The sequence below is a fragment of the Pongo abelii genome, chromosome 6 (genome assembly GCF_028885655.2).
Source record: "Pongo abelii isolate AG06213 chromosome 6, NHGRI_mPonAbe1-v2.0_pri, whole genome shotgun sequence".
In the NCBI taxonomy this organism is placed as follows: Eukaryota; Metazoa; Chordata; class Mammalia; order Primates; family Hominidae; genus Pongo; species Pongo abelii.
This window is the reverse complement of record NC_071991.2, coordinates 60,488,477-60,509,740: the sequence shown is the minus strand read 5'-3', so window position 1 is coordinate 60,509,740 and position 21,264 is coordinate 60,488,477. Positions and strand designations below refer to the sequence as shown.

Here is a 21,264-nt window from a genome sequence, read left to right as displayed (position 1 = left end):
TCTGGGTATATACCCAGTAATGGGATTGCTGGGTCAAATGGTAGTTCTGCTTTTAGCTCTTTGAGGAATCTCCGTACTGCTTTCCACAATAGTTGAACTAATATACACTCCCACCAACAAGGTATGAGTGTTCCCTTTTCTCTACAACCATGCCAGCATCTGATAGTTTTTGACTTTTTAATAATAGCCATTCTGACTGGTGTGAGACGGCATCTCATTGTGATTTTGATTTGTATTTCTCTAATGATCAGTGATATTGAGCTATTCTACATGTGGTTGTTGGCCACACACACGTCTTCTTTTGAGAAGTATCTGTTCATGTCCTTTGCCCACTTTTTAAGTGGGGGGAGTTGTTTTTCTCTTGTAAATTTAAGTTCCTTATAGATGCTGGATATTAGACCTTTGTCAGATGCATAGTTTGCAAATATTTTTTCCCATTCTGTAGGCTGTTTACTCTGTTCATAGTTTCTTTTGCTGTGGAGAAGCTCTTAAGTTTAATTAGATCTCACTTATCAATGTTTGCTTTTGTTGCCATTGCTTTTGGTGTCTTTGTCATGAAATCTTTACCTGTTCCTATGTCCAGGATGGTATTGCCAAGGTTGTCTTCCAGGGTTTTTATAGTTTTGGGTTTAGCATTTAAGTCTTTAATCCATCCTGAGTTGATGTGGTGTAAGGAAGCGGTCCAGCTTCAGTCTTCTGCAGGTAATTTCTTTTAATTGATAAGAGTCTTTGTAAAAAGCCCCTAAAGTCATTTAGTGTTTCCCACCTAAATAAATAAATTGATCACTTGCCTCTACAGCAGAAGCCCTAATCATTGTTTTCTCTATCACAGTCCGATTTGGTGGTTTTCAAAGACACACTCAAGGAAAGAATTTCAGTGTTGGGGAAGGTTAAAATATAGGACCAAGAAAACAAGGCTTCTGTGCTGAGATGGCATGGAATACTCTTGACCACTTCCCAGCTAGCCAGGAATGAAAGAAACCCTGGTGAGAAAGAGAATGGACCGACCCACTCTGGCACACAGCTCAGTACTGCAGCCTGCAGTGAGAGGGGACTTGGGCCCACCAGGCTGACAAGAGAGACAGAGGTGTGGCGCTGGGTGCGTGCAGGAAGCCTCCTTCCAGACAGGGCCCTTTGCAACTCTTGCCCAAGCTAATTTCCAGGATTACCTACCTCATACTTAAGAAATTGCTAGTACAGTGTATCTCTGATGTCTCCAGAGGAATTAGATGTTATCTTCTTCATTCTTCCATCTTATACTACCTTAGTTTTCCATCACAACTACAAATTTACCAGCTTAAGAGAACACAAATTTATTATCTCTTCTGTAGGTCTGAAGTCCAACACAGATATCACCAAGCTAAAATCGGGGTGTTGGCCGGGGCCTGTTGGGGTTCTTACCTGGAGATCTGAGGAAGAACCTGCGTCAGGCTTGTGCGGGTTGTTGGCTGACTTCATTTCCATGCAGCTATAGGACTGTGGTCCCTGTTTCCTTGCTGGCTGTCAGAGGGACTGCGCTCTTCTCTTTCTCTAGTCCCTTCCATCTTCAGAGCCAGCAGCAGCACATAGATTCTTTCTTTTTTTCTTTTTTTTTTGAGATGGAGTTTTGCTGTTGTTGCCCAGGCTGGAGTGCAATGGCGCGATCTCGGCTCACTGCAACCTCTGCCTCCTGGGTTCAAGTGATTCTCCTACCGTAGCCTCCTGAGTAGCTGGGATTACAGGCATGCGCCACCACACCCAGCTAATTTTTTTTTTTTTTTTTTTTTTTTTTTTTGTATTTTTAGTAGAGACGGGGTTTCACCATTTTGGCCAGGATGGGCTCAATCTCTTGACCTCGTGATCTGCCTGCCTCGGCCTCCCAGAGTGCTGGGATTACAGGCGTGATTATAGGCCACCGCACCTGGCCAGCACATAGATTCTTTCTACTGGCCTCACCTTTCCTACGTTTTCTTGAGCCAAGTCTCCCTCACTGCCTCTTCTGCCTTCTTTCCTTTAAGGGCCCACCGACATAATCCAGGATAATGTGTCCATGTCAGGTCCATAACTTTAAAAGCATTTGCCAAGTCCCTTTCTGCCATGTAAAATAACATACAGGTTCCAGGGACTAGGTCTTGGACATCTGTGAGGAGTCATTAATGGACCAACATTAGCTATGTCAGTGGTACTCCTTTCATCCATTTATGAAAGAGAAGTGGTCCTCTTATGAATGGAAATATCAGAATTAAGGGGGCTGTCTTGTGCTATTCTAGGAAGTATTCCTTTTATTTACTGTTTTCCAGATGACCTGAGCTAATAGACTTGTTTGCAAATCTTAATTATGAAAAAGAAGTATGGTTCTTGATGTCAATAGGGGCACCTTTTAAAAAAGATTTAATGAGGAAGTTGGAGATACTATCTAGTTAGAAACCTCCAAAGATGGTATCTCCAACTTCCTCATTAAATCTTTTTTAAACCTTTGGAGGCCCAGTTCCACCTCACTGCAAGCACACCTAGCCTTGCTGCACCCACATCTCTACAGGTGTCTGCTAAGATGCCTGGCAGTAACCTCAGGCTGGGAACAACTGTAGTAGCATAAAGCTACCTCCTTTTTAATAGCTAGTTCTTAAAACACAATCCAGCATGTCAACTGGCTGGTCTTAGAACAATTGTGAAACAGCTAGATTCCTGATTGTTTGATGTAACCCAGACTTTTGGTGCTTGCTGGGATGGCTTCTTTCAATCTGAAGTCTTTCATTTTCATCTGTTTTTTAATTTGGAGGATAAGACATACAGAATTCTAGCAGGAATAGAAAGCTAAAAAATCTTCCTCTGCCTCTTGTCTCAACCTCTAAGTTTCTTTCTCCCCAAAGGAGCCACAGTTAGATTTCGTGTGAACTCTTTAAATGAAATTTTCCATGCATATTGATAACATGTATACATCTGTCTTTTTACACAAGTAGATTCATATTATACCTTCTGTTTCCAGTTTGTTCTTTTTACTTATTTCAGAAAACCAGACAAAAGGCTGGTATAGTGCCACCATTTTAGCACAACTGCTTTCACTTTTGCATATTCCTTTCCAGTTTGTATATAAGGCTTATTTCTGTATAGCTGCTGCCACCATGTGCCATTTTATAGCCTCTCCCCCAACATATAAGCATTTCCATAAAGAGTCTATTTTTAGTAGTGACGAAAGGGTTATTTGCTTTATTCTTCCTTGTTAACCTTCATTAAAATCTGAAGAGAAGAAAGGGAATAAGTGGATGATGTTGCAGGGAAAAAAGAATAGGTGCTGTATGATATGTTTCCAACAACTGCTACCCCTCATCCCCAGTGGCTCAGATCCTGTCTTTGGAATCAGGGACACAGGGAGCCAGTCCAAGCTATTTATAGAAGAACATCGAAACAGAATAAAAAGCAAAATAGACATAGTTCAAAGTTTCCTTTAATACCCAGAATTCATAGGAAATCAACATGTGCTAGACATAGAATTAGTATGTTCACTGAAGCATGGCAAGGTCATATAAAATGCATATAGCTAGGGTCCCAAGCAGGGGTGTGTTACTATTAGATTTTTTAAAGTTTAATTTTGTTCAGCAGAGGAATATAGGAGCATTTACAGTTCGTTTTCAGTGATCAAATAACATACGTCACATCCAAAACATAGCCTCTTGTGTGCAGAGAAATTGCCTTCCCACAGCATTCACAATGTAAAAAGAACTTTTGGATTAAAGGGTCAGACTCTTTCTATATAACAAAAACTGGAATGCAAGTGACAGATGGACTTATTATTGTGCAGAAAAAATGTCTGAATGTATGCTAAGAATTCTCCGCCCTCCCAGCTCTTTACGTGCTGGAACCTAACTCAGATGCTGGGTCACCAGTACAGGAGGGCCTCTGATAAGGAAAACTGTTTAAAGAGTACCTGGTGGCTAAAAGTCAGGTCATTCATAATGCAAAATGTCACCACTTCTTAAACTGTTATGTAAATTCATTTCATTGGTCAACTTTTAATGTGCATATGACCTTTAACAATTCCGAAAAATAGCCTTGGCCAGTAACACATACTTCTAGTTCACATATGACATCATGAATGTTCTCTGCCTAAAGCACAGAGTCCATTCAGGGTTATACAAAGAAGCAGTGGGAAGACTTTAGAGTCCTTCAGAATGACAGCTTTCACAGATGACTTCAGTCTCTCCAGGCTAATGTCAGCTGAGGCAAACAAGCGCTGCACGATCCCAAACCTTTCTGTATCTTTCAGGGGAGCCAAGGTTGGATCTTCAAGATCAGATACTCCATCATCAGACAGAGCACGAAGCTGAAATGACACATTTAAACAAATTCACTTAAAAAATGTTCTAAAAAATCCACATTGGATAGTAATGCACTTGTAGGTAATTCTGGGGGAAAAAACTTTTTGAGATGGAGTCTTGCTCTGTCATCCAGGCTGGAGTGCAGTGGCGTGATCTCGGCTCACCGCAACCTCCAGCTCCCAGGTTCAAGCGATTCTTTTGCCTTAGCCTCCCAAGTAGCTGGAACTACAGGTGTGCACCACCATGCCCAGCTAATTTTTGTATTTTTAGTAGAGACGGGGTTTCACCGTGTTGGCCAGGCTGCCAGGCTGGTCTCAAACTCCTAACCTCAGGTGATCTGCCCACCTCGGCCTCCCAAAGTGCTGGGATTACAGACATGAGCCACCACGCCTGGCCAACTATGTCGTTTTTTAAATTCCCCAAATAGAGCAGGAAAACCCTTGAGGTGTAACATGATATATTTAATCCAGGCCAGGACCTCAGGCCTGATTCTATCCAATTTTTCTAGTGTCCTCTGTCTGAATCCCTACTCTCCAAACTCTACTAGTCCCATTAACTCCAGTACATTAGAAAGGTTAGAATGTACTTTGCTCATATACGCAGTATGCTTAGTTTTTGTTTTACTGAAGATATTAGAACTTTCTTATATATTTGCATGAACTCAAAGGTAGGGTACCATAGTTTAGTTTAATTATCTTCCTGCCTCAAGAACCTTTTCCCTTGTTATTCCTTCTTCCAAATTTCCCTATTGATCTCCCCTTCTCATCACTCAGTTGTCAGCTGAAATGCCACATCGAGGGCCTTTCCCAATCCCTTTCCATCTGTCTACCCCCAGCCCCAGAACTCAGCCTTCTGTTACTCCATTATGTTATATCCATAAACTTACTATATCTGAAGTAATCTGCTTGATAGTGTTTAGTCACCTTCCCTTATTGAACCCTAAGCTGCTCCTGAGATCAGGGACCTTGTCTGCTGTGCCTACAACACAGACACTCAATGTGTTCTTCACCGAGGTCACTTTGGATGCTGCTCTAATTCCACTGCTCAACACATACTTGAAATATTTGATTTGCTTTTTAGGGTCTTGATCTGTACCCGTAATACTTTTGTAAAAATCTTCAGCAATTACAAATTTACCAGTAGATTTCATTTTGAAATAGGCATTCAAGATCTGATTAATAATGTAAGTAGTAAAATTTTAAATTAAAAATGAAATAAGCCTAGAAAGTTTGCCTGAATTTTAAGAAATCTGAAGGGAATCCAAAAGAAAAAATTCCAGAAATGTACTGAGCAGTGGTGACTATCCTGAAAGTCATGCAGCTTGTCCAGGTAGACTGAAGGGTAGCACTCACTGGAATGTAAGAGTACTTGTGTGTTTATTATCAAAATCAGCCTCACGAACCTTGTAGATTCGCCAAATACAACTCACACAGTGTAACCACAGGCTTAACGTTACCATTAGGCTCAGACTGCAAACTATCAATTGTGCTTTAGAGAGTAGATTATACCTGCTCTTTACGCACAGCATCACACCCCCGTGATGTAAGGAGGAGCCCCACTGGCGCAGGCTGGAGACTGTCAACAGCATGGCAGTTACCTTACCACCTCATCCTTACCACCTGGCGGATGAGAGCTGCGCAGCATTCGGCTTTCTTCTCTAAATATCCACCACCCCCTTTGCCCATAGGCATTTCTAGGTATAAGAGGGAAACAGTGACCCAGAGGGTGGTGGAGTGAAGTTAACATTCTCTATTGATTCTAACTCACTCTTTCACCAGTTCTTGGAAATGTGTTAGTGTATCTGGCACTGTACTCCCAAAAGCCCTTCAGAAAGCCTCTCAAAGTTACCCTGGCTACTAGACGAGAAAAGACAGGGCTGCAGATGGATTTTGTGCTCTCTTTTAAGTAAATCCCTTAAAGAAACATGTTGCTCAAATTCCTTCAGGAGGCAGACACCTCGATGTCTTAAATAGAGCTATTGCAAATCTGAGGGGAGGTATGTGAAGATACCCAGGAAGGTCTTTACAGAAAAAGGAGGTCTTTGACTATGTTGAGCAGCTGCCAAAAGGCAGAATGTGCAGAAGCAGAATACCTTCCATTCTGAACTCCGAATGTGTTCTGGCTGCTGCTCTTAGAACACCAACAGAGCAGAACTTGGGGGTAATACAAATGTCCTAGAGCTGATCTGCAGGGAGGAGGACAGCTAAGTGTGAGTTTGTCACAGAAGGGGTTAGATAACATGGGCTTGGCAGGATTTTCTTTTTATCTGCTTCAGTTGCAGTTGATGAGTCTGTAAATACTTGGGAAGGACTAACTTAGTAAATGCTGAGCACTCAGTTGCTGCAAGAGGAGCTGAGATCTGAAAGCAGAGCTGTTGTTTTGCTCATCATTGCATACAATTAGAATGGCACGTATTGTTTCCATAACCAGACTGTACCACCAGCCTTTACCCTCAGCTGGCCCAGGACACACGTGCTGGCACATTTTCAAGTAGTTCCATTTTTGCAGTCAGTGTACAAGAATGCAGGTTCCTCTGCTCCTATGTTCCAAGGAGCAGATGAGTGATACCTGATCTGCTCCTTGGAATGATGCCATGCTGCATAGTCTTCTAATGTCTTTGCTGTGCACAAAGGCACCAACTACATTACTCGGTGTTCCCAGAGTAGATGTATACCAAATGTCAGGGTCCTGTCTAGGCAGTCTGCCCCAATATCTGCTTCCCAGATCTGACAGCAGAGCTCTGAGAGATGATCCTTTGGGCCAACATAGCAGGTTGGCCTTGGACTTTAGTAATTAGGCCTTAAAATAATCAGACCATGTGTGCTCAGCTCCTCTGCCTCAGGCTGAGCAACATCTGCAAAAGCTACACAGGACTAGCTGCCCCCTCAGGGTGGCTTCAGGGCAACCTATTGGTGGTTCTTTCTACTAATGGCTCAATCTATAATTTAAAAAGGAAAAGCTTAATTTTGACTCTCTAGGGCTAAGCTCATCATTACCTAACTTGTGCTCTTACAATGACATTTCCAGAGGGCACCAAGCTAACGATATTCCTAAAAGTGGATGAAAGAAACTATGTCTCCCTGGGACAGATCAGTCCTGGATACCTCCCTGGCAAATTGCTGCAGAGCTCAATCAAACCAGTCTCAGCACAAAACTGCCATTGCAAATAATATGGTGTCAGGCCCTTTTATTGTAATGTAACACCAAACCTTGGCCAAAATTCTCTCCAAACAATGGGAAAAGTATAAGAGTTGGAGTCTAAAGACAAGGATGAAGTCCTGGACCTGCTAACAAGTTATTTGGACAAATCATTTCCCTCTGGGTCTTAGTCTTCCCATGGGGTGGGATGTGTATAAAAATGGGGTTAATAACAATACTTACTTAATCTATCTTGAAGAGCTGTTGTGGATAAGTCCTAGAGGTGTTTTATTGGCTGTTGGATGTCTACCCCCTCATCATTTCCCCATTCCTATCCATTCTAAGGTCCCATCTGGGAGGTTACTTACCAAGTGGCACAGTGTAGGAATGATCTGGAGTTTGCAGCAAGTGCCCAGCAGAGCTGCTGCATTATCTGGCATTTCTGCAGGAGACAAAAATCACAGTCACAGTCCAAAAAAACAAATCCATGGGAACAGAGCCAGCCCCTGGATGGCACCTAACTTATATTTTAGTACTTTCCCGGCAGCCAGGCAGGGGAGGTACTCAGCAGTTGTTGAGTAAGTGAATGCATGGTGCTAAATGGGCAGCAAAGACCTTGTAGAAAACAGATGTAGGAACCGAACTGCCAGCTCTGCATTCCACAGAGGATACTCCTTGACATTCGATTTACCAAATGGAAAGAACTGCCCAGACTCTGGGGGAAGGAAAGGAATCAGCATGGAAAAGTAGACCCTGCCATCTGGTGACAGAAGGGTGACGTTTGAGACCCTCCACGCATTCAGGCTGCAGCCTCAGGTACACCTCTCTCAGCCTCAGTTTCCTCATTTACCATAGTTGTTTTGTTTTTGCGTATGTCAGAATACTGTGTATACTATAAAGGGCTCTACCCCATCACCAATCATTTTGGGGAGGAAAATGCAGTGTAGCTTGATCAATGCAGTGTGGCCTGAGGCCAGGAGCAGCAACAGCAGAAAGGTTGGAGCAGAGTTGTGCCAGGCTAGGGGCTGCACCAGAAGGGCCCTTGCCAAGCCCCAGGGAAGGGAATGCCAGGTCAGTGTTATTCAAAGTGGATATTAAACACCTCCCAGGGAAAACACAGATGCAGTTCCCAAAAGGACCACAATCCCTTGGGGGTACAAGCTTTGAGCTGAAAAGGCAAAAAAGAATTAGTCACCTGCTGAATCAGGTAGCCGAGGGACTGGTTAGGAACTCAGTTGTTCCTGCCATGTATTAGCAGCCTTATTTGTAAAAGGCAGTGTGTTGTTGAGGTGTGACCCAGAGAGTACAACAGAACATGGCTCATTCTCAAGAAAGAGTGTAGGCTATTAAGGGGGTGGGGCAGCAGCCAGGGGGATGCTTCTTCCAGAGAACCTAATGTGGTATTCAAATGTGTATGCATTTCTCTGAAGAGAAGATCCACAGTTTCTCAAGTAGTCTCTTACCCCAAAGCAGGAAGATGAAGATGGAAAGTCTATGTGGCCTAGCGTATCCAGCTGAGCCTCTGTCCCCAGCCATCTCATCTGCCATTACTGCCCTGCCTTCACTTTCCAGGGTGGCTCCTGGGACCCAAGTAACCGTCATCCTCATCTCTTATTCTTGGAAATACCTGAGTCCCATATTACCCATTTAGCCGCTATCTTGAGTGTGGTACACTAGGTGCTAGGGGCACAGGAATGAAAGAACAGCATAAAAATTACCGAGCTTACCCACTAATTTTACTATTTGACTCTGATTTCCTGGAGGGCCAAGACTTGATATTTACCTAGCACTACCTAAAACATAGTATAAGCTTGTTAAATGTTTCTTGAACTGAAATTATTTTGATTGCTCTTCCATATACCAATTCGATTTTACAAATAGAGTCCAAGGAGTTGAGACCTTTTGACTTGCTTAAGGTTACAAAATAGTGGAGGAAGCTTCCCAGGAGACAGGTCACATGTGGGAATGAAGTGCTGAAAACAGCTATTAGCCAGAAACTGGTGTGAGGACCTATGAAGACCCCATTTTCTATTCCAGCACTTTCCTCAGTTTTTAAGGAGAGAAGATTATATTAAGAGGAAAAAAAATCAACTCAGAAGGGCTGAGGATTAGCAAGAGCACAAATGGAAGGGCTTTATGCCAACCTGGCCTCCGCTGGGACTGACATATAAATGAGATCACAGTTCAGAAAAATAAAGGGCAGGATTGGTTGAAAAATTTAGAGACTGCCAGCTGCACCTAAAGATTTCACTACCTCTGAGTTTCCAATTCAGAAATAGCAAGTCAGTCTCACATTATGTGTCAACTGAATGGCCTGCTGCCTGTGTGCAAGCTTGCAGAGATTTTTTTTTTCAAGCTGGACTGCAATGGCGTCCATAGTTCACTGCAGCCTTGAATTCCTGGGCTCAAGCGATCCTCCACAGCCTCTCAGGTAGCTGGGACTATAGAGGTACACACCACCATGCCTGGCTAATTTATTTCTTGTACAGATGAGGTCTTGCCACGTTCCCTAGGCTGGTCTTGAACTCCTGGGCTCAAGTGATCCTCTCAACTCAGCCTCCCAAAACGCTAGGATTACAGATGGGGGCCACCACACCCAGCCAGTTGCAGAGAATTTGATGCTGTGTCTAGGCTCAAGTAGAAGGGGACTGGTGCTTTCATGATGCTGGCCCTGTGTTACCTACTTGGCATCACTGATCCAGGCTATCGATTGATAGAAATGCTGCAATAAGTAATGGGGTATATGAAGAAAAGGCCTCCCACAAGTTGGAGAACTCTGGCCTGTGTATTAGCTCCTGACAGAATGCCTGTTCTGAAAGACTCTAATACCCGGATGTTAACATTGGGAGAAAGTCTCTAGTGGAGTTCCACAGGGCTCTGTCTTATGTCCTGTTTCAGTTTACCAGTCAAAACTATATTTATCCATGAGTTGGAATAAGACAGAGCATATATTTATCAGCACATAGAGTTGGGAGAGGCATTCTCAAAGATTACTGGGTCTGTTTCTGTGTGGTGCTGGGGAGGAACCCTGAATGTATCAGAAACTAAGTGTCCTGACTAGTGTCAACATGAAGGGAAGCTGTGGGGACCGGTTTGCCACAACTGGCTTTTCTGAGAGGGAACAGGAAGCCCAGCTTCCTCGTGAAGGATGCCCATCTGACAGGCACTCTGGCATGGCGAGTTCCAGATGGGAGTGGTACAGAGGTGGCAGAGATTGTTCCACAATAACTGGATGGCTGCTCCCCTGGGAGGCCATTTCAGGACCAGTGCAGAAGCTGTACATCTGGGCCCAGCCACAGCTCTGCCTCCCAGCCTAGTACGCTGGATGGTTGAATGCTCTCCACAGTCCCCTTGCCCCAGACAGGAGCACGCAGGGTGGGGAATAACAAGTTTGCAAAGATCAGAAGGACTGAAATGCTGGAGGAGAGCGGTTGTCAAATGAAAGTCGCTGCCACTCAGCTCTGCTGGGACTCTGGAGTGAACAACAGCCTGTCAGGGAGATGCTTGCTTTTGTAGGCAAGGGGGCACCCACTGTGGCCTTCCCTGGGGGAGGAGGGAGAAGGGCCCTCCGGGAGAGTAGGGAGGCTTGTGCTGGATGGAAAGGCCTCCTTCAGTCTCGAGTCTGTGGTTTCCCATCAGCCTCCCACCTCTTACCCTCCCTGTACCAGAAGGGAGGGACCTGTATATACCATATCTTCCAGTTACCACCTCTGTGTCCCCAGAAGCATAGATAGTAGGCAAAGCATTTTAAAGCAGCAGCAGCCAGTTCTTTCATTTTCTTTTTTCCTTACCTGCGAGGGCACTGACCAAGAAGTAGGCTGTCATAAACAGCTGCTTGCTGCCCGCATCCTCGGGGCCTGGACGCCCACCCTGTAAGCTGCACCCCACCAGCTGCAGGAAGGCCACAAGGGCCTGCTGCTGCCGGGGCTTCAGCTCCCCCAGCACCGCCAGTGGGGGTGAGAGGCCGCTGACCAGGTCATCACACTGTAGGGCAGGGAAGAAGAAAGGGGATGGTCATGACACAGCTGGAGACCAAGCGCCACAGCCGGGGCCTCCTCACAGCACACACAAGCCCCGGCCCTTCCCCTTCCCCTTCCCCCAAGGAAAGTATGGCCCGCAGCAATTCTCTACATTCTGAAATTGCTAATCCTTGGCGGCTACATTTCACTGACAGGACAGTAAGCTGAACCTGGCCCACGAGGGTTGGGGGCATTACTTGCTGGAACTGTGGCATAGAACCTTCCAGGGCAGGGTCTGTTGGGTAGTGCCAAGGACCAGAAACAAGTGGTTACACATAGAACTGGGGAGGGCGATGTACAAACATCATCTTGTCTTGGTTCTCATGCGTTAAGCTAGGTGCTCCAGCCCCCGGTCACATTCCCACCAGGCACGGGGCAGCTGCATCCGTCCCCACAGGGCCTGCTGTGGAGTGAGGCGACCCTGCTGGAGAGCCAGTTCGGACCACCCCGCCAATTCTGCACCACCCACAGCCTTGGTGTCCAGATCTGATCATCTGAAAGCTTGACCCCACCCTCGCCACCATCCGGGCAGCTTGCTTCTCCAGCATTTGACAGAGCAGCTGAGGCTCTCTCCACAGGGTGCTGGCCTGACATTTTCCTCTTGGAAGAAGTTATTTTCGGAAGTAGAAGTCAACGGGCTTGTTGAAACACTGTTCTCCCTGGAGCTGAGCTCCCCACCCTCTAGAATGCAAATGTCCTGGGCTGTGGGACTGTTTCAATAACAGGTTCCATCACTGATACCCAGGCTCTTTCGGCACAATCTAATTTCAAGAGGGAAAAATAATATGAACACTTCCCTGGAAATCATAAAGCATTAAATCAGTTATTCAAACTCCCTGCATAATATAATAGAAAAACAAAAAAACAAAAAACAAAACTATAGTCAAAAATCAGGTTTATAAATCCTCAGCCTTAGGGAGGACACAGAATCTGGGTGGCTGGAGGGTTGGCAGCTTGTGTGACTCTCACCATTTGTACAACTAAGAGTTAAGGAACTTCACCCTCCCCAGGATATCCTTCTGCTGCAAAACAGAACAGTGCAAAAGCCTGTTTATTTCTCTGTTCTTAATGGAACAGGCTGACTTTATAGATTCCACCACATGACCCCGTCCGCAGCTGGAGGAGACAAGGCAGCAGAATTCTCTCCTAGATCCTCTGGGGGAAGTGTGGCCCTGCAGACACCTAGATTTTGGACTTTTGGGCTCCAAAACTATGAGAGAATAAATTTCTGGTTTTTTAAGCCCTCAGGTTTGTTGAGGCAGCCCTAGGAAACTAACACCTCCCTCTACCCGATGCCAGCTACCTGTCTGCACTTAGAAAACGCAGGACCCAAGAATCAGAAAAGAGACAGCTGTAGGGAGAAAAGGAGGTGGGGGAACCTTTAACACAATTCCATCCTGCCTTGTCCCCTGTTCCAGAAAACCCCGGTGAAGACACTGCCTTGAGATGCCTCAGGGCTCACCAATGGTTCCAGGACCATGAGTAGTTCATCATCAAATAGGACCGCCTGGAAGATGTCATTTAAACCTGTCTGTTGTGGCTCAGGCAGCTCCACAAAAGGATGGAAATTCCTCTCCAGGAGCGGGGTCGCTGTGAAAACAAAGCACACCCAAGTCTCAAGACCGTGATGCACATCTCACGACGTCGGACAGCAACTCCTGCTTTTTATACCTAATCGTCATCAGTTCTTTCATGGATGTTCCCAGCTGCATAGTCAGTCATGGAACTCAGAAATAAACATCAAGTTACACGCCACCCTGCATATTTTTCAAAAACCAAAGGGAGGGAGGAGAGAGAGAGATAAAGAGAGAAGCCAAGTTTGTATTTCAAGCTTCACTCTTCTCTGATGACTCACTAAACATTAATTAAGTCTAATCAATTATTTTCTGGAAAAGTCATTTAAATTCCTCTTTAGCATGATTTCTCTGGAAGTAAATTATCAAAGCTGAATTACTAAAGTCAGTGCTTTTACAATGCTTTAGAGCCATACAAATTCCAAAATACATATTTTTCATGTCCTTTCCTGTAGTACATTGCAGATTTTCTATGCTTTAATATTTAATGCCCATTTTTAAAGGGGCTGGCGCCCTATTTTCATGGCAAGCACAGCTATTCTTTTCTTTTTCTATCCTTTGCTTCTTCACGAGTCCTCAAGCTGAGCACTGAGTCCCTGAAGCTCTTGCCTCTGCAGGATGCTTAGGGGCCTCTCCCCTTAGAATCTCTCTTCCTTTGTTTTTTTGGTTTTTTGTTTGTTTGTTTGTTTTTAAGATACTCAGAGGCTTCCTGTAAATTAAGTCTAGTGGAGATTTTATTTTTAAAGATTTGATAAAGGTTTCATATGCAGGGATACACACTAATACATCAAGGTACCACCCATGAGGATGGACAATTCCAACTAGCAGTTGTATAAAGCCCCACGCAGAGGAACACAGAACATCAGTAACCACCATATTTCAAAACTCTGCTATACACACAACTATGTCTTTACCAGTCCCAGCCTGAAGAGAGAAGCTGTCCTGGTCGGTCCATTCACACACCCAGCTCCCACTGCACCCCTGCTGACCAGAATGGCCAACTCGAAGGGTGGGCCTGTGGGCAGGACAGAAGGAAGCTGCAGCACGGGACTGCCTTCTGCTCCCCAGTGGCTGCAGGGCCACTGTGCTGTGGTTCTAACCCACAATGACAAAATCCTTTAAGTGGCAGCTGAAAATTGCACCCACTTATCCATCTCAAGGAAGCCAAGATAGGAAAGCCTTATATTAAAATTGGGCCTTTGTTGTCATTTCTTCAAATACGGACATTTTTGCTACAAAAGCACCCTGGTTTGGGACTCATCAAAGCTCCATGGATGTAGTCACCAGGGCTTCTGTGCTTACCCTCCAAGCCAGAGCGCACACTGAGCGGTTCCTAGCTCTCTGTGCTAAGCTCTCACCTATTTGTTTCCCCTTTTCCTTGCCCATCTCCTCCTATATGCTGCGCCCCCACACCCCCGACAAAAGAAACCAGCACAATACGCTGTGAGAAGCAAAAGGAATTGCTGCAGGCACATCCTGGGCATGGCCCCTCTTCCACTTTGGCACCATGCAGTCCATGCCATGTGGATAAAGAGCCTCCAAGAGAGCATTTTGCAAGGCTGACAAAGCATTGCTTGTCTTGACAATGAAGCCCAGAATATAACAAAACAGATGCAAAACTTGGGTTCTCCATCCTTGCGGCTGATGAGCCATTCTTACTAGTCAACAGGGCTTCTGTGCTTACAATGAAAGAAAGATGCCAAGCCCCTGACTGTCTCACTCCTCAGTCTCTGACCCCTGCCCCATGGAGCGTCATTCTCCCCCGGCTTCCTAAAATACAGCACCCACAACCTGGGGCTCCCTAAGATCCAACCGAGGTGAGTCCTGCCGAGTGGACTGGGCCTCGGCGGCATCACCTCTCTTCTCATATGTTTTCCGTGAGTCACTGAGGGGTCACTGATGCTGAAGGCCACACCACCTCTTGGGATACAGGGCTCAATTGGCCCTCAACTGCCCACTCCTGCCCTGCTGGCAATACCTTGCTTTAAAACACTTAATGGTCCATCCTGGGAAGATATCCCATGCGCAGCATCTGGCATGTCTATGAATGCAGACTCTTGAAAAACCAGTGGGTCCAGGTAGACAGAGTCAATTCTCTTCTTGTTCTCAAAGCCACCTTGCTTCCCTCGGAGAAGGCAGAACTCTGTAGTGCAGGAGAAAAGGACAAGTTAGGTAAAGTTGAGTCTAAGATGTGCCAACAAGTCTGGACAGGGTCAGCCCAGCCTTGATGGCACATCTTAGACCTAACTCAGTGGAGCAGAAGACCCATCCATCTTCCCCATAAAACTCGATCCCTACACACATTATGTTGCTTGACCAAAAGCCCAGCCACTTCCAACAAATAAGGAAATGGCTGTTCTTACATAAAGCTCCCTAATATATATTCTCTGAACAGGCTGGATACAATCTTTAAAACACTGGAAATATTATTTTATCCTGATTTGAACAAACTGATTGTAAACAGACAAATGAAACCTGACATGCACAAAACAACTAGGAAAATCTGAACACTGATAATATTTAAAAAGCATTGCCAGTATATTTAGGTGGCCAAGTAGTTATGTGATTATATTTTTAAGAAATCAATGTTTCTATAATATATAGAATAATATACAGCAATAAAAAATAAAATACTGATGTCCGCAATTATATGAATGAATTTCACAAACATGTTGAGTGAAAAATGGCAAACAAAAGAATACATTGTCTATGAATCTATTTCTATGAAGGCAAAGCTAGTCTTTTTTCAAAAGCCTTACCATTTCAAGGTACTAAAATATTTATAGATGAAACAATATAATCCCTAGGATTTGCTTCAAAATAATCCAGCAGGAGAGGAAGGAGATGGTGAAGTTGCGGCTAAAACATGAATCGCCCTAGTCACTGAAGCTGGATGATGGGCACATGGGAGCCCACTACATTATTATCTCTACTTTTGAACATGTGGGAAATGTCCATAATAAAAAGGTTTGTTTTTGGTTGTTTTGTTTTTGTTCTTTTTGAGACAGAGTCGCTCTGTCGTCCAGGCTGGAGTGCAGTGGTGCAATCTCAGCTCACTACAACCTCCATTTGCTGGGTTCAAGCGATTCTCCTGTCTCACCTTCCCGAGTAGCTGGGATTACAGGCACCTGCCACCACACCTGGCTAATTTTTGTATTTTTAGTAAAGATGGGGTTTCACCATGTTGGCCAGGCTGACCTCAAGTGATCCACCTACCTCAGCCTCCCAAAGTCCTGGGATTACAGGTGTGAGCCACCGCTCCAGGCAATAAAAAGTTTTTTAAACAATAAAAAGGGCCGGACATGGTGGCTCACACCTGTAATGCCAACACTTTGGGAGGCTGAGGCAGGCAGATTGCTTGAGCTGAGGAGTTTGAGAGTAGCAACATAGTGAGACCCTGTCTCTACAAAAAAAATTAAAATGAGCTGGGCATGGTCACGCATGCCTGTAATCCCAGCTGCTCTGGAGGCTAAGGTAGGAGGATCCCTTAAGCCCTGGAGGCGGAGGTTGCAGTGAGCCAAGATCGCACCACTGCACTCCAGCCTGGGCAATAGAGCAAGACCCTGTCTCAAAAAGAAAAAAAAAAAGCAAAGAAATGTTTTCTCAAACACTTCCATATTTGAGAACCCAGCTGAGGTATCTAAGGTGTAGATAAAAATGTAAGTTATTACGTCCTTGCTAAGCAGAAACAGTAAATGAGCTCAAGAATTAGCGTTCTCTTTATGATTCTATTTACTAACTTGTGTACATAAGCAAAGGCTATGGAATAAAAATGTGGCAGGGCCCCGTATTTGCTGAAATGTAGAAGGCATGAGTATTAGAGCACATATTTTCATTTGCTGTGGGCATTAATGATGCTCATAAAGACAGAATGGAAAAGAAAAGAAGAATGGCTGTCTAAAGACAAAGGAAAGAATCCCTGGCTTTACCCACCTGGCCCACACTCACCAGCATTCAGGCTGACCCTGCTCCTCCACACTTTGTGCTTAGCCACTGGGGTGCAGGAGTGTGAACCAGCACCTAGGTCATGACTTTGTTCCCTGAGGACAGGAGCCTTGACCATTCACACAGCCTCAAATTCTGCCAGAAGCCCTGCCAGGTCCCCAAAATAATGTGGAACCAACTGGCATTTTAAGAATCTACAGCACCAACCACACACCACACTCTCACCTTCACCCATGCATAGCTCCCTGAGGGCACTACCAATTAATTCCTTCATTCTTGTTCATCCATCCATCCCTAGCCAGCCAGCCAGCAAATATGCAACGATGTAAATCTTTAAAATTCCCTATACCAGGCCCTGTGCTCACAGCCACAGATACAAAGGACTACAACCAGGCCTTGACAATGAGTGTGGTAAGAGTGGGGACAGGGGTTGACCAGGGCTGAGGCCAGAGTGACCGGCAGGTGGAGGGGAGGAAAAACATCTTTCCTTCTGCTCATCCTAGGTTCATGGCTGAGGCCCCTATCACAACAGACAGATTAACAAGAGAGGCCAGGCACGGTGGCTCACACCTATAATCCCAACACTTTGGGAGGCCGAGGCAGGCGGATCACCTGAGGTCGGGAGTTTGAGACCAGCCTGACCAACATGGAGAAACCTCGTCTTTACTAAAAATACACAATTAGCCAGGCGTGGTGGTACACGTCTGTAATCCCCGTTACTCGGGAGGCTGAGGCAGGAGAATCGCTTGAACCCGGGAGGCAGAGGTTGTGGTGAGCCAAGATCGCACCATTGTACTCCAGCCTGGGCAACAAGAGTGAAACTCCGTCTCAAAAAAAAAAAAAAAGAGAAAAGCACACAAGTTTACCGAATAGCAGTTTTACATGACATGGAAGCCTTCATAAGAAAATGAACATGTGAAGAAATAGTTAAATCTGAGTACTTTTATGCTAGGTTTGAGGGACAGTGGTGGAGAAATGTGGCAGGGCAGAGCATATGATGGAAAGGCCGTTCATCCAGGAACTCAGCAAGGCCTGTCTCTTCACCTCTCTTGTGTCCTGTGTCGGGAGACATGGCTGCTCCTTTCCTCCAGGCAGAGGGACGGCGCCTCTCCCCTGAGGGTCTGTAACCTGCATCAGGGGAAGGTTGGAAAATCCTTCAGAGGTTTTATGACCTGCTACAGGGAGAAGGGTGAGGGGAAGGTCACAGTGACCTTCCTGCTTCTGTCATCTTTTCAAATTCCTTTACTTTAAAATATCTTAGGGTTGCATGTCCTGAACCCCATCACAGGGAAGGAGAACCAGAAAAGCCATCTGATGGTTGGGCAGGAGCAAAAGAGGCAGAGAGCACGCCCAGAGAGAGGCGCAGCAGGCCTGGGGGTGGGAGAGGGCATGCCATGCCCCAGACCTTAGTGAGATCATGGGGCAAGTGGCACTGTGACCAGAGGGAAGGCATGAGACCCATGCTGGGCTGGCCCATAAGGCGTGACATGGTGCAGACTACATTCTTGGGACAAAGAGCCACAGAAGGGTGTCTGAGCAGGTGAGTGAAGTGGTCAATTTTAATCCCATTAGCTACACTGCTAGGATGAAACAGACAGGAAAGAATCAGAGTAGCCAGTTACGAGTCTGTGGCAGAGCGCCTGTAGTCCCAGCTGCTTGGGAGGCCAAGGTGGGAGGACTGCTTGAGCCCAGAGTTCAAGGTTGCAGTGAGCTATGATCCCGCCACTGCACTCCAGCCTAGGTCACAGAGCGAGGCCCTGTCTTTAAGGAAAGCGAGGTGGGGATGCAGGGAGATGGTGTTAGGGCCAGGGGGAAGACGTGCACAGATTCAGGTGCAGCGTGGGAAACACAGGTTCACGCCCACAAGGCATCCAACTGGAAGTTGGTGGTGAAGGACGCTAACAAATCCCAAGATGTATAAAAGTGCAAGGCAGAAGGTCAAGAGAATGAAAGGGTGTTTCTGATTGGGCATAAGTGTCTCCTGAGAGGGGAGCTGTGGGTGAAGGAAAGGGTCTTATTGCAGCTGGCATGGCTGAAGCACCTGGCCGGAATGCAGATGGAGTCTGCCTCCCTTCGAGGTTTCAAAGGACGACCAGGATCTCTGTCAAATGCAATCCCACCAGGAAGGTAGGGAGAGAGAGCAGGCATGTCTTCTCAAGGGCCCTTCCAACCACTGCAGGTTTATGTCTATGAAGCTATACCAGAACATTCTGTAGCAAGAGCAACAGAAAACGGATGGGCAAAAAAAGAAAAGAAATAGCAGAACTGGTTTAAAATCAGGCAGTGAGTCACCCAGAACGATGGCCTGACCACCAAGCCGCCATAGGAAGGAGCCACGGAGCTGCCTCCTAGACCAGGGCCCAGAACGAGCCAAGGGAAGGCCGAGATATCCCCAGGGTACCTCTTCTCAGCAGCAGAAAGAGGAGTTTATTTTCAAAGACAGTGGAAGCTGGAAAAGATAAAAGCCTTGAAATTGAAATGCAGAGCCCTGCCAGACAAGGCTGTGTGTCTTTCAAACCCCATCTGAGAAAGAGGCCACCTCCACAGAGCTGCGTCAGGGCAGAGTCTGGTCACCTCCTGGGACAAACAGGAGGAAGCTCGCAGGGGGACCACCGCCTAGAGTGGCAGCCCAAGCCTGGGTCCCCGCCACCGAAGGGTCTGCAGAGCACTTCTGGGCATCCTCAGGTGCGTGCCAAGATTTCAGAAGGCCTTACAGAAGTGACACATCCTTCACTACAGCCAAGATACGGAAATAACGTAACTGTTGATGGACAAACAGATAAAGAAAATGTGATGTATTTACGCAATGGAATACTTTTTGGCCACGAAAAAGAAGGGAAGCCTGCCATTTGTGCCAGCCTCGATGAACCCAGAGGACAGTATGCTAAATAAAATCACCCAGGCACAAAAAGATGCATACCACATGGTCTTCCTTATACATGGAACTGAAAAAAGCTGAACTCACAGAAGCAGGGGGTAGACTGGTGGTTGCCAGGCGCTGGGAGAAATGGGGAGATGTTGTCAAAGCATGCAAACCTCCAGTTGTAAGCTGGTAAGTTCTGGGGATCTAGCATGGTGATTATAGCTAATAGTACTGCAGTGTTATACTTGAGACTTGCTGAGAGGGTGGACAGTAAGTGTCCTCACCATACACATGCAAAGGGTAACCATGCTGGGTGATGGATGTGTTCATTAGCTTGACTCAGTAGTAATCCCATCACAATGTCTATGTCTATTGAATCATCACGTGTACATCTTAAACATACATAGTTTTTGTGTGTCAATCATACCTCAGTAAGCTGCGGGGCAGTGACACATTCACCATTGGCTATCAGTAAGACTGGACAGGACCACCAAGGCAGACATAGGGGGGCTAGAAACCCAAAAGTGCAGATGGTGACCCTACTTACCACATACGGATAACAGAGACTAGAAGAACAATTTGATCATCTTCGTGATGCAATTTTTTTGGAAGACAAGTCTTTTCAAAGAGAAAGAGTAAGATGACAATAATAACGAAAACACCCCAGAGGACACAAATTTGGAACTACGGGCTTCAAGGAAGTCACAACACCTGGTATTCTCAGCATTTCTTGGTCCCTGAGCGACCTCTTTGACCAACTGCTTCAAACTGACACTTTCTCTTTCTGTCACCTCAGATAAATCATTTCACCGCCCTAAAATGCAGGCTGCTTCATTTGCAGAATGAGAGAGGGAGGCTCCATGCACTCCTTGTGTGCCTCGCCTGTTTCTCCTAGGGATCCTCAACACCCTTCAGCTTGTGGACAGCAGCACACGAGGACACTGAGCGTTCTATTCGAGTCCCTCTAGTGGCTGCTGAATGGCGCAGTGACTCGTGTGGGCTTAGCGAGGGCAGTCACGGGAGACTGCCCCCCCCTTCCACAAAGGGGGGAGGAGCAGGAGGCAGCAGCAGGCATGTGCGTGGTCTATCACGGCCCTTTTAAAAACTGCTGTTACAGAAAATGTCAAACTGCACAGGAATAGAGAGGAAGAGCATGAACCAGTGTGTGCCCATCAGCCAGCTTCAGCCACTGTCCCCTCTCAGCCAAGCCTCCTTCCCTCGGCAGCTGCCCACGCTCACACCCTTTATGCTCCACTCATATTATTTTTGAAGCAAACCACAGACATATTACCATTTCATCCGTGAATGTTTCAGTGTACATCTCTCAAAGATAGGATGACTCATTTTTATAAATATAACTATAAATACCATTGTCACATCTAAAAAACTTCACAATTTATTATGTTACATTTACCCACTCATGTCCCTAA

The 21,264-nt window shown here is 45.8% G+C and overlaps 1 protein-coding gene across 2 annotated transcripts in view; it reads right to left on the bottom strand.

The window, feature by feature from the left end:
* Positions 1 to 3,406: 3,406 nt before the first annotated feature.
* The window catches only part of GSDME (gasdermin E), a 61,449-nt gene continuing 43,591 nt past the window's right edge, over positions 3,407 to 21,264 (bottom strand). For both annotated transcript variants that reach the window (XM_054559371.2, XM_024249867.3), the window contains exons 6-10: positions 15,005 to 15,169; positions 12,915 to 13,042; positions 11,225 to 11,417; positions 7,802 to 7,875; positions 3,407 to 4,300 (exon numbers count right to left, since the gene is read on the bottom strand). In XM_054559371.2, the coding sequence (XP_054415346.1) occupies positions 4,067 to 4,300; positions 7,802 to 7,875; positions 11,225 to 11,417; positions 12,915 to 13,042; positions 15,005 to 15,169 (794 nt within the window). In that variant the 3' untranslated portion in view covers positions 3,407 to 4,066. The remainder of the gene's footprint in view (positions 4,301 to 7,801; positions 7,876 to 11,224; positions 11,418 to 12,914; positions 13,043 to 15,004; positions 15,170 to 21,264) is intronic.